Below are 14,719 nucleotides of genomic sequence, written 5' to 3' on the forward strand. Positions count from 1 at the left end.
CCCCCGCTTTCGCAGTCTAACCAGCGCTCCAGCGTGCTTCCCTCGCCTGCGTCTCCTCCAAGCTCCACAGAGAGCTGCGGCTCCTACTCATCTCATTATTATATACCAACCCACTGTCAATCCCTTTACTGGCTATACTAGCCCAATGCACAGACTTTACCACTACATATTCTTATATATTTATATATTTATATTTTTCTGCTGTTTTTATATATATACATTTTATATTTTATTGTACTATCCAATCCCTTCACTGGCTATACTAGCCTCATGCACAGACTTTACCACTACATATTCTTATATATTTAGATATTTTTATATATATAGTTTTCTGCTGTTTTTATATATATATATACATTTTATATTTTATTGTATTATCCACTCCAGCAGCACAAGAACACTTTCCTACTGCACACTGACACAATCACATCATTGCATTCCATTCCTCTATCTGTAAATTTGTTCTCCGTATGTGATTTATGTATGTATGTCAGTGATGTGTTAAGTGTACAAGCTACTGGATGATCTGAATTTCCCACGGGATTAATAAAGTATCCATCTATCTATCTATCTATCTAGACAAACAGGCTAAAAGTGATGGACACTGCTGCCACACTGAGACACGTAAACGTCCAATACATTATACAAATTCAGTTCTACTCAGGGTTCAGCCACCCGCGGCTCTGCGGCTCTTCAGCCCCTCTGAAGTGGCTGTACAGTGTTGTGCATATTTTTTGCGAACGCTGAACTTAACGGATCAGTTTTTTTTGATGAACGTGAGTGAACGTCACGTTCATTTTTTAAATCATCATCGTATCAGGCCATCATGAAATACCAGGAGCGGGCGAGTGTGCGTGCGTATGCGTGTGCATGTGTTTGTAGCAAGCGCACCGGCCCCAGGTCCTGGACCCCGCCCACTCGTTCAGAAGAGGGGGCAAAATGTCTCTTTTGATAGTAAAGGCTTCGTACACCTGCACACTATGGACTTATAATTATGAGATACTAAGTCATAATAATGAGATACTATCTCATAATAATGAGATGCTAAGTCATAATTATGAGATACTAAGTCATAATAATGAGATGCTAAGCCATAATTATGGGATACAATTTTTTTCTTCTTCATCAATGTGGCGGAAATGGGCTTCCATAGAAAAGACCCTTATTGACACTGTAAGTGGACTTAGTGGAGCTGTGTACGGCTCCCTGGTGTTTGCCCAAGCCTTGGTGGTGCTGCGGCCGGGCTGTATGCCTTCTCCCGGCCACGGAGCTGTCGTCTCTCTGCGTCTGTAGCCAGAGACTGTTTATGTTTATTTATCGCATATCATCATCCCGATATTAAACAAGGTTGTCTCATATCGCATGTTTTCCAACTGGTATAGAAAATACATTAGAATGTCTACTATTTACAATATTCCTAAATAAAAAAAAGGTATAATCATTTAAAAAATACCATATTATATGTATTCGACAGCCTCATCTCCCTCTGCTGGATATAGCTTCACAGTGCAAACCAAACTCATAGCTCTATCCAAGAGAACTCAATCCACTGGTTGAGACTGCTGGGTCTGTAACACTCTTCACCATCGGCTGTGGCTGAGGGGTAGAGTGGTCGTCCTCCAAACTGAAACCCCAGTCTGACCAATCTGCATGCCGAAGTGTCCTTGGGCAAGATGCTGAGCCCTGAATTGCCCCCCATAGAATAGCAAAGTGCTGCAAATAGATGCACTGTATGAATGTGTGTGTGAATGGGTGAATGTAAATCTACTGTAAAGCTACTTGAGTGGTCATCAAGACTAAAAAAGCGCTATATAAATACAATACCATTACCATTACAAACCAATCAGAAGCTTTAACCCGCCCTCTGACTATTGATGACTGAAGTTGAAAGTTTATTTTGTTCTGTCCAGCAGGTTACGCAGAGGATAAATAAAAGTATAAATAAAAACATGAATGTAAAAATAAAAAGATAAAACTCGAAATATATAAATAAATGTATAAATTAATGTGTAAGTTAATTTGAAATAAATAAATACATAAATACAACTATAAATAAATGTATAGATATTCATCTAGGCATTTATTAGTAGAGCTCTTTACAGCAGTGGTGAGACGTGGGCAAAGTAAAAATCTCACAACTTTGCCTACAGTAAACTCTCAATGTCACAAAGGACATGGCCAGATCTATGAAAGCTTTGGAGAGAGACGTGGTGGAGCTGCAGAATTTGGCAGACTCCACAGGAAAAAGAGAACACATTCAGGTTTTCAAAAGGAAAAAGGCAGATTTATACTTGTTTCTGTCTTTAGATATGAAGGTTTTTTGTTAAAGTTATACAATGTCTTTGACATCAACCTGAGCATTATAGCCGGTAAGACACTGTGTTATTTATTTGTCTACTACTGAACCAAAACAAATTAAAAGGCTGGCCCTGAACGAGGCTCAGAGGCTGGAGTTGAGAACACTGTACAAACCACCTCTAACTAAGAGGGTTGGGGATCTACAGTGGAGGGTTCTTCATGGAGCTGTTGCTGTCAATGCAGTTGTCTCTGTAATAAATCCAGAAGTTGCTGACACATGTCCTTTCTGTCCCCAGAGGGAGAAAGTCTTTCACTGTTTCACAGTCTCCTCTATGTCGTTTTCTCACTCCGTTATCTACTTTATTTAATCAAGTTTTTTCATGTTAAACTTTCATTCTAGGTCACAAGTACATTGAAAAAGAAAAAAGGAAGGTGCAAGTTTTCTTCTGTGTCAAGTCAAAATAGCCATTTATCTCAGCCGGAGAAATAAGATTAACAACCTGGGTGACGTTGACGCAACATCTTTTCTCAAATGAATGATAACAACAAGACAAAAACAATATTTAGTTTTCTTTATGTTGACCAACAATGTGGAGCTTTGAAAATGTTTCATGCATGAGACGAGCTGGATATTGCTCATATTTTGGTTTGCATTTTTCTTTTCTGTTTTGTTGTATCTGTTCTGTCCCTCAAATGTGTATTATGTTTAGTTATGCAACAGCATCCCCTTTGGGCATTTCAGGTACATAACAATGCTACGGGTCAAGGTATGAATTGCCCCCCATAGAATAGCAAAGTGCTGCGAATAGATGCACTGTATGAATGTGTGTGTGAATGGGTGAATGTAAATCTACTGTAAAGCTACTTGAGTGGTCATCAAGACAGCATCCCCTTTGGGCATTTCAGGTACATAACAATGCTACGGGTCAAGGTATGATTCGGAGTAATTTGGCTGTAATTCAGAGTTAGTTTATTTGCGTTATTTATAGATGTCAGCTCTACACATAAGTATTGTTGTTTACAAATTGTGTCTTTACAACCAGAAGGTTATTTTGCCACAAAGTATTATGTTAACAAAGGCAGTTTTGCCGAGCAGCTACGCTAAGCTAACAGATATCGCCGTGTCTTTTAATATACGAGCCTCCGTGTGATGTTATTGAAGTAGCTCAGAGAGCCGGATTGTAATCTGTCTCTCTCTCTCACACACTCGCACTCACTATGTACAGTCCCCTGAAATAATGTATATTATGATTTGGCACTATACAAATACAATTGAATTGAATTGATTTGTTGGTTCAGAGTGTGCTCAGCGCATGGGCTTCACAGAGGAATGCCTGATGAGAGAATGACCTTCTGGAAGGATTATATATGCCTATGGGCCTGTGTTTCTCATGTTGGTCTGTCCTTTATTTGTCATCGAGCTGAAGATATATAGATATATAGTAAAAGAAAATGTTTTGCATTTATTTATATATCTTTGTTTTTTGTGTCTGCAGAATGAAGGGGATGTGGCAAGCACCTTAAACATCCTCAATGTCTTGGATGAACTTCTGTCAGCTGGTGAGCTAATATCAGCTTTTAACCAACACCAGCTGTATTCAATGTGATGTGGGAGAAGACACCATGAAATTAAGGCTGAATCCAGTCTGCTAATGGACTCATGGAGAAATAATAACGACAACAAAATGTGCCACTCTCACTGAAACTCACAATATATTTAGCTTTATAACATAATTTGTTTTGTATCAACGTTATGTCTCTGTTCAGGTACAGATCGTCGTATCCACTATTTGATAAGTAAAGGTGGCAGCGAGGCCTTGCTGTCTGTGTTGGTCAACACTGGCCTCAGTTTCTGTCCCAATTACACTGTCCTGCTGCCACTGCTGCACCTGCTGGCTAAAGTTGGACACAGAGGTGAGAAATTATCAAAAGTAAAAAAAAAATGATGGTGATGGGAAACTAAATTATATCTATTTAACTCTTTAATCAAACTTCTTACACACTAGTTCAACACAAGATTATTGTAGCTATACTCACTGAGCACCTAATGATCAAAACCACACTAATTTAAGATTGTTTATATACAGTATATTTGCCTTTGAACAGCCTCTTTTTTATGTCATGAATTCAACAATATGTTGGAAATATTCCTTTTATTTCTGATTTCTGTTGACTTTACTGCATCACATTATTTCTCCAGATTTATCTGCTGCATATTTGTGCTTGAAATCTGGAAATCCATAGAAAACCTCCTCATCCCAAAGTTGTCTGTGTTGTAGATAAAAAAAAGTATATTACTGGGCCAAAGACTGAACTTCTGATTTGTCCTAATTCTAATGGTGTCATACTTCCATTGTGGATTTTGGCTTTAGATCACTGTTTTTTTAATGGTGTATCAGTGTTAATTTCGTTGACGAAAACTATGACGAAAACTATTCGTTAATAAACTTTTTTACATGACTAAGAAGAGACGAAGACGAAACGAAAACGGATCTTTGAAAATAAAAACTGTGACTAAATCTATTTTACCTTTCGTTAACGAGACTAGACGAGACGAAAATGTTGGTGGTTGACTAAGTCACAATACTTTTTTTAAACATCATCGTATCAGGCCGTCACAAAGTATCAGGAGCTGGCGAGTGAGTGTGTGTGTCTGTCCGTGTGTGTTTGTGTGTGTGTGTGTGTGTGTGTGCCCCAGATAGCGCACCGGTCCCGAGGCTTTGCCCCCCGCCCCGCTCACTCGCTCAGAGACACAGTGAGATCAGAGCTCGTTCACGTGAAGCACCCGCTCAGTGACTGACTGCTTCGCCTCCAGTCTGACCTGCTCTCACTTTTTGTTTTCACGTTTAAAACTAAATATATATTTCTAAGCTATTAGGATGCAGTTATATGTTTTTATTTATTTCAAAATGGCGTGCTTCTTATTTCATACATTTCCCACAAATACGGGGAGGACTCAAATAGCCCTACAAAGTTCTGTGTTTTATTTATTTCAAAGTAGGCCTACACTTGCCTGTGTATTTTGGTGTTTTCCTTTGTTGTAACGGGTACAAATAGTAATAAAAGAGTTTTCTATATTGTCGTTCTATAATTTCGTAAATGCAACAAACTATAGTTTAGTATAGTATAACTTTATAATAAACTTTATTAGCTTTGTTATCAAATATGTTTTGCGGTTCCAGACAAATTTTATTTGGGGGAAGAGGGGACAAAATTACTCTTTTGAAAGTAAAGGTTGCCGACCCCTGCTATAGACCTATGCTGGTAGGGATATCTAATGGACAACCTAAGTACTGCAAGCTAGACTATTATGCAGTTTTGGACACAACACAGGGTCCCTTGGCCTGAGAAGGGAAGAAAAGGAGTTTAATGTGGCTATTAAATGTGACTAAAACTAGACTAAAATGTAATTCGTTTTCGTCGACTAAAACTAGACTAAAACTAAGAAGGATAAAAATGACTAAATGTGACTAATATGCATTTTCGTCAAAAGACTAAGACTAAGACTAAATCAAAAATAGCTGCCAAAATGAACACTGTGGTGTATTCAATCACTGGTTAGCAGTGCAATTGGGACACTTAATATAATTCTCAGTCATTGGAGGCCTTTGAACTGAGCCTTCACCTGTACCTGTTTATCTTAGGTCTTGTCCAGGCAGCCTGCAGTTTCTGATCACCTCAGTACATAGACACATAGTATAAGTGCATAAGCTTGCAAAGAATACACGTAGACAGAATAGAATTCAAGATTCAAGATTCAAGATTTTTTATTGTCAAATGCAAAACAATAACATTAAGCAGTCGCTGGCAATGAAATGCTTGAGTCACAGGCTCTCTTCTAGCAATGCTCAAGTAATTACAACCAAAAAAATAAAATTGAAATAGTATAAAAAATAATAAAATAGAATATCAACATTTAAAATAGAAAATTAAATATATATATATATATAAATATATAGATGAAGAGAGAAATAAAATAAAATAAAACAACAATAGTGCAATTTGTGCAGTAGTGCAAATATGCAAATATGCCACGGTGCTGGTTTGGTGGAGTTATTGCAGTTCAGAGGAGTTTAAAAGTCTTATGGCCTGGGGGAAGAAACTCTCTCTGAGCCTGGTGGTGCGGGTCCTGATGCTGCGGTACCGTCGGCCAGATGGCAGCAGGCAAAAATGTTTATGGCTGGGGTGAAAGGGCTCTTTAATAATCGAATAAATGTATAAAGAATTTTTTACAACATCCGACTTGATTTAGATCTGGTGACTGCAGGGGCCACTGATGTGTAATGACTGGGTTGGAAGTGACGGTTTAGACTGAGGCTGCAATAATAGTAAAGGGTAAATGGGCTGTATTTATCTATTACTTTTTTAGTCTCAAGACTTTGGCAGATTCTGAGATAAAAATAGGAACTTAGTAACTATAGATCAAGGGTGGTTCAATTCATTTTTTCAAGGGGCCACATGAGAAACATGGACAGTTGTGGAGGGCCGGACCAATAAGCTGAACTCAATTCTACTCATATTAATTTGATAAGCTTCTACAGGTAAGAGTAAATGTTATGGTTAGGCAATGAAAAAGTGAGGCAGGCAAAGTAATAAAGCCAGCATTATATCACACTTTAATCAACATTTACAAGAAAAGTTGTGAACAAAATATGCAATTTTTTTGCAGTATTCCAAAGATCAGCTTTAAATTAACGGTCTACAAAGTGCTATTACTATTTGCATATAGTCTTATCACCCCATTTGCTGTTTTTTTTTTTTTCTTGTTAAGTGAGAGAAATCTAGTCTGTTTTGGGATCGAACAAGTGCACTGAAGTCAGGTTGAATATCTGAGGTGGATATACGAAGGACAGCTGACAGGTGATCATCAGTGAGAGAGGATCTATATCCCGGATTTGTTCAACTTTAAATGTTTGTTCATATATGGAAGTAGATCCAAAGAGAACCAACATCTTCTGAGCATGCCTCCTGAACTCTTGGATGTCCTTGTCTTTTTTTTTCAAAAAACTCTCCAATCTCTGCTCTCAGGTCCCATACTGTTTTAAGCACCTTGCCCAGACTGAGCCATCTGACAGCTGCGTGGTAGCCTTTGTCCCCATGTTCAGTCTCATGCTCCTCCAAAAGTGCAACAAACTGTCTGAGATTCAATGCTCTTGCCCTGATAAAGTTAACTAATTTAGTTACAACATCAGTAACATGATTCATTTTGAGCACTGACTTACACAGCACCTCCTGATGTATAATACACAGGGTTCATACAGATTTTGACCAATGGATTTCCATGAATTTCAATAACTTTAAACCAACTTTCCATGACCAAACATTTTGTGAGATCTCAGTGTATACATGCAAAAGAGACTAAATTTTGTATTTAAGCTAACAATGAGAATTTCAAAGCATACGTATACCTTGAATTACGTCTGTTGTAACCCATGGCATGTACTTTTCCATTTGTAGCCAAGCATGGTTAAATCTACACTTCCCTGGCGTAGTGCATTATCTCGCCTGCTTCCCCACCGAACATTTCAATTAGTACGAGATAGTATGCCTGCTTATATTTTGAGCGTAGGACTGGAAATAAACATTAAACAATTCCATGACTTTTCCAGGTTTTTCATGACCGTGGGTTAATTCACATCTCTTCTTAACTCCGTTCGCCAACACATCATCCGCTCGCGGGCATTCAGGATGTACGTCAGGTAAATGTTTAAAAAAGGCACCTTCAAAATAAAAGAAATGTTGTATTCTTTGCAGGATTTTCACTTATTTACGTGTGATTCCTAATATTCCGTTGACCTCACGCGGGCCGGTCACAGACAGCCAAAGGGCCAGATGCGGCCCGGGGGCTGTACAATAACAGGGATAATTAGCTTTGTAGAAGTGTATTGACTTTATATTGAGATATACTTACTAACACAGAGGGACCATACAGAATATAAAATAAATGACTGGCATTTGATGAAGATTTTTAAAAATCCACTATCAGAAGTAGCAATGCTCGCAAAAGGAGTGATGTTAGCAAAGGTAGCAATCCGTACGGCACCTCCCGTGTACCCTTGGGCGAGAGTTTGTGTGCAGTGCGTGCGAATGTGAACGCAGCTCCAGATGAGGATATCAGCAGCCATTTAGGATACATTTAGTAAATTTTGTCCTTACTATGGCTTCATTTTAATAAAAATATTAATTTGTATCCGTTTGTGCAGATAGTCGTATTGGTGTGAAGGCAGAGGAGACTGGAGCTGTGCTGCTGACTCTGAATCTGCTAAAACACAATGCCAAACATGTCAAGATGGCTGCTGCCTGTCTCTGGGTCATCCAAGTGTTTTCTTCATCAGGTATCAACACATGAAAAGTCACACACTAGCATTAACGTTAACAATTTTGTACCTCCGTTAAGGGGGTTATGTTTCCACTTGTGTTTATTTATCATCAGTATATGCTAACTGCTAAACCAAACTAGATGGGAGGATGGGGCATTAGCCAGGGAAGAACTCATCCAAATCTCGTGCAGATCTGTGTATCTTTATCAATTCACAGGAAATTAAAATTGTTTAATCTTAAAGTAAATGAATGGAATTATAAATCATGTAGAGACGAATGCATTTGTACAATTTGGTGCACATTAGACTTAGAGATTAAATGACAGGCGTTCTGCATTTCTCATTATCCTACTTGTTAATATGATAAGGGGATGTTTCAAAATAACATGGCAAGTGTCTGATGCATCGGCAGCTCATCACGGAGTGAAGTAAATACAGTTGCAATCAGAAATATTCAACCCCCTCACCTCAATAGACATTATAGTGATGTGGATGACAGATAATGTCATGATAATGTTTGTTAAAAAGTTAACAAAGACAAAACAAAAGTAGGCTACTTACAACTCAAATATTAAAAGTAAAACTAAATCAATGCACCAGCAAACACCCAAGCAAAACCAAGCAACACAATCAGAGCTCTGCCACAGCTCAACCCAAAAACCTCCCATCGCTAACAAAAAACAAAGGACTATTTAAAGGGGCAGGTCCGTTCAGAGATCCGGAAAACAGGTGTGGTGATTTTATGATTGGAACCAGGTTCCTCTTCCTCTGTGCCCACTTCACTGACGCGTCCAGCCCGAGAGCTCGCCCTTACGGTGCCTGCAGGCATCACCAGTCAACCAGGAGAAGGAGGAGGAGACAAAACAACAACACAAAACAGAACACAATACATGTATACATACAGGACATACAGAACACTGTAGGTAACAATCATGTCGACTAGAGCAGTGATTTTCAACCAGTGTGCCGCGGCACACTAGTGTGCCGTGGGAAATTATCTAATATCTAGTGTTGCACCGAAGATGTTTACCGACATCTGCACATCGGTAATAAACTTGACTTTCACCGATATCATTGGTATTTGTGGTTAAACCGCTGGGCACGTGCCGCGGCTGGGGGAGCAGTCGCCCCGTCGCCTTCCTCTCCACGCCTCCGGAGACCCGGCGTGCGGCACGCCTCGACGTTTTTTTGGGGGGGGAGGTCCTCTTCTGCGGTGCCTCACGGCGTCAGTGGTGTGGGGGCTTTCTTTCTCTTGGACCGCGGGGTGGTGTCCCCCGCCGGTGCGGTAGGCGGGCCGTTGGAGGGGACCGGGTATGGCGGTCGGCGGCGGCGACTCTGGACGCGTGTCGGGACCTTCTCGCGGATCACCTCAGCTACGGCGCCCGCTGGGGGAACCCTCCGTTCGCGCGGGGGCCCCCCCTGGCGGTGCGCCTCGGCTGGCGCCTAGCAGCTGACTCTGGTGCGGACCAGGGGAATCCGACTGTTTAATTAAAACAAAGCATGGCGAAGGCCCACGGTGGGTGTTGACGCGATGTGGTTTCTGCCCAGTGCTCTGAATGTCAAAGTGAAGAAATTCAATGAAGCGCGGGTAAACGGCGGGAGTAACTATTGGCACTCAAAACAGGTCAATCTGTTTTAGACAGGGTTAAAAGGTCCTGTTTTAAATGATCCTTGTGGTATTTTGACCAAAATATGTTACAGACATTTCATTAAGACCCCAAGGAACCATATCAACTGTGATAAAATGTGTATAATATGTCTCCGTTAAATAAAGTTTACTTAAATCAAAGATTGTTTCATAAATCTGATTCAATACCTCATTAAAAGGTAAGAGTAATAAAGGGCTGAACTAATTTAAAATAGTGCTTTTTAATACATTTAGAAACTATATTACTAATTATATGTATTATATGTACTGTGTTAGGCCATAGAGTGTCATTTTGTGTCATTTTGGTTGGTGGTGTGCCCCAGGATTTTGTAAATGTAAAAAATGTGCCGCGGCTCAAAAAAGGTTGAAAATCACTGGACTAGAGGAGCCGAGGATTAACATTCTGATTATTGGACAAGCCGACTTATCTTCAATAAAGAGGACTCAACTGTTTTGAATTGAATAAGCCTTGGTGAACTACAGGTTCACAGTTTTACTATTGGACCAGATTGCGGAACTGGGTATTTATCAAGTTATTAAGGGAACCAATGTGCACAAGACCAGAACACCATGACTTAAGCTCTCAGGATCATATAAACTATGAGCTTCTATGGTCTTTATATGTGCTCTTATCTTTAGGGCAGATGTATATCATTCCCAGGACATGGACTAAATTGGCATCGCGTCCTTTATCCCGCATATTAATCTGCTTAACAAGCTTTGATAACATGGTCTGAATCTGAATTTAAACCATGTTTGAGCGTTATGTGGTATTCATGTACAAAATTGTTTTTATGTTATGTATTCTTTTAGTTTGGAGCTAGGTTTTAGCGTACTCTAAGTGTTCCCTCCCCACCTACTTTTCCATGGTAGAATACCTGTATTTAATCAAATTTGATGACTAACCTCAGTAACTCTCATCATTCCTTTGTAAAAGAATAGTATTTAATTGTGTTGTTGTGTTATGCTAACAGTTTCTGCAGCCAACCTAATAGGAGAAAACCATGGACTGGATGTCATCTTCCACCTCATCCCTCAGTATACCACCAAAAATCTGCACACCATCAAGTATGTATACCCAGTATATCTGCATTTTACTCTGACAACTTTAGATAAATAGGTTATAAAGGTCAGCTAAGTGCACCTTATGTATCAATAAAATGTACATATTTCATTGGTCAGACGCCTTAAAATTATAAGGATGACGGAAGGGATCTTTGTATGTATTTGTTTATTATAGGTGTTATGATGTATATATGGGGTTCTTTAACGGCAAATATGATATATATGGGGGAAGTGACGTCCCGCCGGGGTTGGTTTTTTGGTTGTGCGGGCCGGCGGTGCTTCCAGAGGTTCGAGGGAACGAAGATCAATTAAGACCTACATGGGATTTTCTCGCCGAAACGGGATTATTACCTGGGAGTCGTTTAATGGATTAACGCAAGTACTGAACATTTCCTGGGCACTTGGAGGGTGGTGAGGACAGCGTGGACTTTGTTTGGATTGGTTGCAACAACTCACCACGCCACACCTGCAGTTTTTTTTGTTTGGGACATTGCTTGGGGATTATGTTATGAACCTGGGGTGGGGAAATATTGATGTTTGTGATTTGTGTAAATAGCGTGTTTATGTTCCCGTGTCCGCCTTTGTTTGCGGGCACGAGCCGAGGTGATATGTGGGGTTGACGGTGTTTTGTGTAATACAGATTATTGTACACAACCTGTTGGAGTGTATTTCATTTATATATATATTTATCTCATTTTTGGTGAAACCGATGACAGGGTTATCGGTCCAACCAGTGATCATTCGTTTATTATAATCCAGGTCAGGCGGCATGCGGCCGTACACAGCGGGTCGGATCCACCCGTGGTCCTTAAAAATAATGCGTAGTAATTTTCCCCTGGGGTCTTAAACAGGGCGAATTGTTACAAGGTAGTGTCAGAGGTTATGAAATCCTTTTCTCAGAACCCAGGGGCTGACGTCAATGACTTGTTTTTTATACTTTGGTAGTTTGTAGATCTAAAAATAACATTCAGTTGGCTAGGTAAGGTGTCCTTAACTGTATTATTGGAAATGTTTGCAGTATGGTGTCTTGTAAACTGTATCACAGAGGGGCTGCACCATACATATACATACTGCATTGTTTATTTAAAGGTAATTATCCTATTTGTCCTGAAAATGTTGTCCTCCTCCTCTTTGAGCCCTGACAATTAGTCTGTCAAAACTGAAGACATTTGACTCAAATAGCAGATTCCTCCAGTATACCCAGTTCAACTGCCCAACAAAACCAGGAGTACCAGACACTCAACTAAACTGGAAATACTAATATTCTCTAAATATATCTGAAACAAAACATCTTATCTATATCTTAGATAAGATTTTTTTGTGTAACTGTTATTACACAACAAACTTTTTGTGTAACTGTAATTGTTTACTTTAATTATTTACAATTTTGTGTGTAACTGTAATTGTTTACTTTAATTATTTCGAAAAAAGCTATTTCCTTCAATTAGACATTGTAAATAATAAAAAGTATTGAATGGGGTTTCAGGGGAATGGAAAAAATCTGATTGTTAGAAGGGTGAAATTTTACATTTGACAGATTTGACAGCTCCCCCACTCGATGACTCTTAGTCGAGTCCCAACTAAGTAGCCCCTTCTGTTGCTGAATGACAAGCCTTTCTCATAAATCATGGGTCATAGCCATTTATTGGATTGGATTGGATTCAATTTTATTGTCATTACACAGAGTACAGGTACAGAGGCAACAAAATGGGAAGAAGGTTGAAAGATTACAGCAAAACATGAGGGGAGGGAGGAGAGAAAACAACCCCCCAGACTATGCTCCTAGAGGAGTACAGTGTGGGAACAGGAGAAAAAAAACACCTCAGTACATACGCACATACATTTTAAACATGACTTGCAACGGGGAGGGGGAAGGGGGGATGGAGGTAGGCCAGTGACTGGGTGTTCTGACCCCAGCCAGTTGGAGGATGGAGGTAAGCCAGCACAGACAAGCAACCATCCGGTCCTGCAGCCTCGAGGCGCTGGTCCCAGACCAAACAAACTGGGGGTACGAAGCAGACAAAGGCGTGGGATGGGGGGTGTGGGGGGTGCATATCTGTGTGTAATATGTACGTGTGTATGTATGTAAAGTTTGTGTATAAGTAGGCCTGGGTTGTCGCCTTCTCCAGGCCACAATCAGAAAGATTCTCAGTTCGCAAGATTGTCGTTGCTATGGAGACAGCCTTGATAGGGTCCTAGAGAGGAACAACAATTCACAGGTGTCTGTGGGAAGGGGGAAGGGAATGCAAGAGAGTCTCACTGCAGCGCTCTTCAGGGGAGTTGTTGTTCCAGCAACGGCCTTGGCCAGGCCCGTGCTGGTTGGGGGGGGGGGGGGGGGGGGGGGGGGCGGGGTGGCGAAAGCAGATAAGATTGGGATTGCAAGTAGCCGCATTCCAATTTGCGCGTCCACTCTTTCTCCACTTTCACCAATTTTTCCACCAGGTCTCCGAATCGATCCAAATTCCTTTGCAGAGCCGTGAGCTTCTCCATGTTGTTATCCATCTGGCAGTTAAAAGCCGTATTTTGAGTGCCAACAGCTCTGCCCAGCGCATCAATCATGAGGGACAGCCTTAGGGGGCTTTTGACAGCTGTCACTGTTTCATTTATTTTTCGATAAACCAGGGCAGCGCCTATTCCAATCAGCAGAAAGCCTATAATCATGGTTCCGAATAGGTAGGTGTCTTCAACGTCCTCCACGGAAAGTGCCGCTAGGCACACGACACGACACTTGTCCCACGCGTCCATCGAGTAACCAGCTGCGAACGTCCCGGCAGGACAGACAGGTTCCCCCGAACCCGAGTTTCTCGTCGAGAAGACGGTGTCAATTGCATTGAGAGACCAACTGATCAAATCTATGATTTTAAGTTCGTAGAGCGGTGCGGAGAGAGTCTCTCAAGTATAGGACAAGACAAGACAAGACGAAAGGAGCCAAGCAGGGAAGGTTAGGGGGAGGAGAGGGACAGAAAACGCGACCGCCTTCGAAGAGAGCCAGAGCAAGAAAAACTAACAATTCAGTATGTATTTGTGAGGAATTTCCATATCATATACAACCAAATCGTCAGGAGTTATTATAATTAAGTAAAAAAGAGATTTCATGAAGCTAGCTTACTGTATAAATACTAATCTGACAGCCATTTGCCAAGTGATATTGCATAGGCCTACACAAGTTCCCATATGTATCGAAAGATGTGTGTTGATAAATTAAAGCTCCATTTTGGATCTGGAAACAAAAACAATGAACGCTCTTTGAACACTGAGGAGTATTAAGATGGAACTGGCCGACGGAGGTCAACAAAAACGAATGACCAGAGCTCACTAACTCATTAACAGTGCTTTGAGGTGTCACCAAATGGATATATCACAGACAGATGTCATAAAACCACATTAC

General features: G+C 40.5%; 1 protein-coding gene across 1 annotated transcript in view; it reads left to right on the plus strand.

Moving 5' to 3' along the window:
• Positions 1-3,050: 3,050 nt before the first annotated feature.
• LOC128444811 (cytosolic carboxypeptidase 4) overlaps positions 3,051-14,719 on the plus strand; it is a 193,896-nt gene continuing 182,227 nt past the window's right edge. The window contains exons 1-5 of the mRNA XM_053427466.1: positions 3,051-3,065; positions 3,795-3,858; positions 4,066-4,212; positions 8,502-8,633; positions 11,241-11,334. Coding sequence (XP_053283441.1) covers positions 3,051-3,065; positions 3,795-3,858; positions 4,066-4,212; positions 8,502-8,633; positions 11,241-11,334 — 452 coding nt within the window. The remainder of the gene's footprint in view (positions 3,066-3,794; positions 3,859-4,065; positions 4,213-8,501; positions 8,634-11,240; positions 11,335-14,719) is intronic.

This window comes from Pleuronectes platessa, chromosome 7 (assembly GCF_947347685.1).
Source record: "Pleuronectes platessa chromosome 7, fPlePla1.1, whole genome shotgun sequence".
In the NCBI taxonomy this organism is placed as follows: Eukaryota; Metazoa; Chordata; class Actinopteri; order Pleuronectiformes; family Pleuronectidae; genus Pleuronectes; species Pleuronectes platessa.